This window comes from Octodon degus, unplaced genomic scaffold, assembly GCF_000260255.1.
Source record: "Octodon degus isolate 3935 unplaced genomic scaffold, OctDeg1.0 scaffold00091, whole genome shotgun sequence".
NCBI lineage: Eukaryota > Metazoa > Chordata > Mammalia > Rodentia > Octodontidae > Octodon > Octodon degus.
Genome location: NW_004524667.1, coordinates 11,905,619 through 11,907,909, shown reverse-complemented (window position 1 = coordinate 11,907,909; position 2,291 = coordinate 11,905,619). Strand labels below are relative to the sequence as shown.

General features: G+C 35.5%; 1 protein-coding gene across 1 annotated transcript in view; it reads right to left on the bottom strand.

Annotated features, from left to right (window-relative positions):
• Positions 1–1,156: 1,156 nt before the first annotated feature.
• Positions 1,157–2,291, bottom strand: part of LOC101564080 (protein ECT2) — a 47,915-nt gene continuing 46,780 nt past the window's right edge. The window contains exon 2 of the mRNA XM_004637579.2: positions 1,157–2,284. Within this exon, the coding sequence (XP_004637636.1) occupies positions 1,164–2,284 (1,121 nt within the window). The 3' untranslated portion in view covers positions 1,157–1,163. The remainder of the gene's footprint in view (positions 2,285–2,291) is intronic.

The window sequence follows — 2,291 nt, the reverse complement described above, 5'->3', positions numbered from 1 at the left end:
TACAACTGGGCTTGAAGTTGTTTATTTACACAATTCTTATTAATATAACTACTTTTAAAATATAGCAGAAAGGATCAATTACTCATCTGTGAACTGGCACATACATGGGAGAGGAAAAAAATCTACAGTCAGTTAAGCTGTTAAAGCTGACCATTGAAACTTGTTAAATAACAGTGGAATGTTTGCAGTATTCCCTAAATAGTATGAAATTAAAACATATTTATTCATAAGAACTTGATTATTTTTGTATTACTGACTATAAAGAAAACTGAAAGATAATATCAGACTCTGAAGAATATTTTACAAAAGAAAATGTTGGATTTTACATCTAATTATAAACCAAAATATAAAGCGGACCATAACGTATCTATGCTTTTCACCGCAGATCATCAGAGCTGATGGCATTCCTGTAAAGAGCATACACAACTCTTACCACAGCTCTTCCATGGTTCTGTTCTTTGAAGTAAAATTCAATATGCTCTCCAACTAAGTCAAAATTTGCTAATAGCTAACTTCACCAAAACTATATTTGTTTAGACTCATATCTTGCTTTTGCATTATATACAATGTTTTCTAAACTTTCTTTTTCTCAATTTGCAAAAATATTTTGAATCAATCTTCTTCATAATTATTAATAAAGGCAGATCTTTTAAAATCCACATTCAAGATCTTGAAAATATTTGAGAAGACAATAAACATCAAAAAGCAATTAAGTACATCAAAAGGTACATTTGAAACAGTGCCCTACTATTTAATCAGAAAGATATGCAGATTTTTTTCTGGTAATTACTGTAATATCATTTAATCTCTGAACAAAGAGAAATACATAAATATGTACTTCTATAAATTCATTTATGAATACTGTACAAACAGGCTGACAGTAGTAATTGGCACCCACCAGTAAAATGGGTTACAAAGCTACTGGAAAATGAATAACTTAAATTCTGGTCTTCAGAGGAAAGATACAAAAGAGATAAATTACATCAAAATCAGTATAATTTTTACACAAAATAACTTGAACAATGTAAGAGGTAATCCTTAGTCTTTCAAGAAGAAAATGAAGTGGCATAGTTTAGTGTTTCCTATCTTCAGCTTTCACCAGGTACTACAAGAACCATTTAAGTCAGTTTCTTATTTGAGCACAAACTGCTGTAATTTAAGTGTTATATCAAATGAGTTGTCGATCTACTTAAAGTATGACTTCGTCTTTCAAAGAAGGAAGGAAGGCTGATAAGGGAAGGCGATTGGATACCTGCTAGTGATGATGTGCTAGCAAGGCGACTCACTGTGTGCTTCTCGCTGCTGGGAGGGCTTCTGCCCTCCACTGAGTTATAGGATGGCATGAGAGCCATCCGTAGGGCTCGTTTCGGAGTTTTGGAAAAAGAAAATGCTCTTGTAACCTTTTTTGAAGTCTTTCTTATTGCTCTAGATGCTCTACTCAGTGTACTATCCATATCTTTTGTATTTACTTCAAAGGATTCTGGGTCAGCAGTGTACATGAGATTTTCCGCATCTGCTTTACAAATGGTGTTGGCTACGTGTCGGCACAGCATCTTCAGCCAGCTGTCCTTTGGAAGATCATCTGATGTCATCTGGAAACTGAGCAGCACGTTTTCCTGCTCTGTTGGTGGCCTCACAAGCAAGGCAAAAGCATTACGGCAATCTTCTGTCTCTCTTATATCCAGCACCTTCTTGATCTGAGAAAGGGGCATTAGATGAATATGCTTAAGAGAAGCCGGGGGTCGAGTATGGCCAGGTGAACTTCTAAAAGTGCCAATAACTTTGTGGCGTTTTCTTGCTATCTCAAGGCAGTCATTGAAGAGAAAGAGAGTAACTTGTTCTCCTCTGTCACAGGGGTGCTCACTTAGAGAAACAGTTTCAACTCGTTGCACCAAACTTCGGTGGGAAGATAAAAGATTAGCCGGGCATCCATCTACTTCATAAACAACATCAAAAATTTGCTTTTGTGCTTCTGTTTTTCTTTTATCCTCATTGATATGCGTCATTACTTCTTTTAGTGATCCAATAGCTTTCTCTAAAGTGCTTTTCTCAGGATTTTCATCGGCTGTATGTTTCTTAAGATCATTTAAAAGTAATGCAACACTAGGTAACCTCTGTACTGGTCGGATGAGAAGTTCAACAAGGCTTTGTCGTCCACATTCCGGCTTAGCTTGGTTTATCTTAAGAAAAGCATGAAATCTGGGTTTCTGTTTTTCACATTTAATAATTGTTTCTTTGCTCATTTCAAAGAAGTTTACAAAGGGAGGGTAGGTTTTTACCAAATCTTTTGA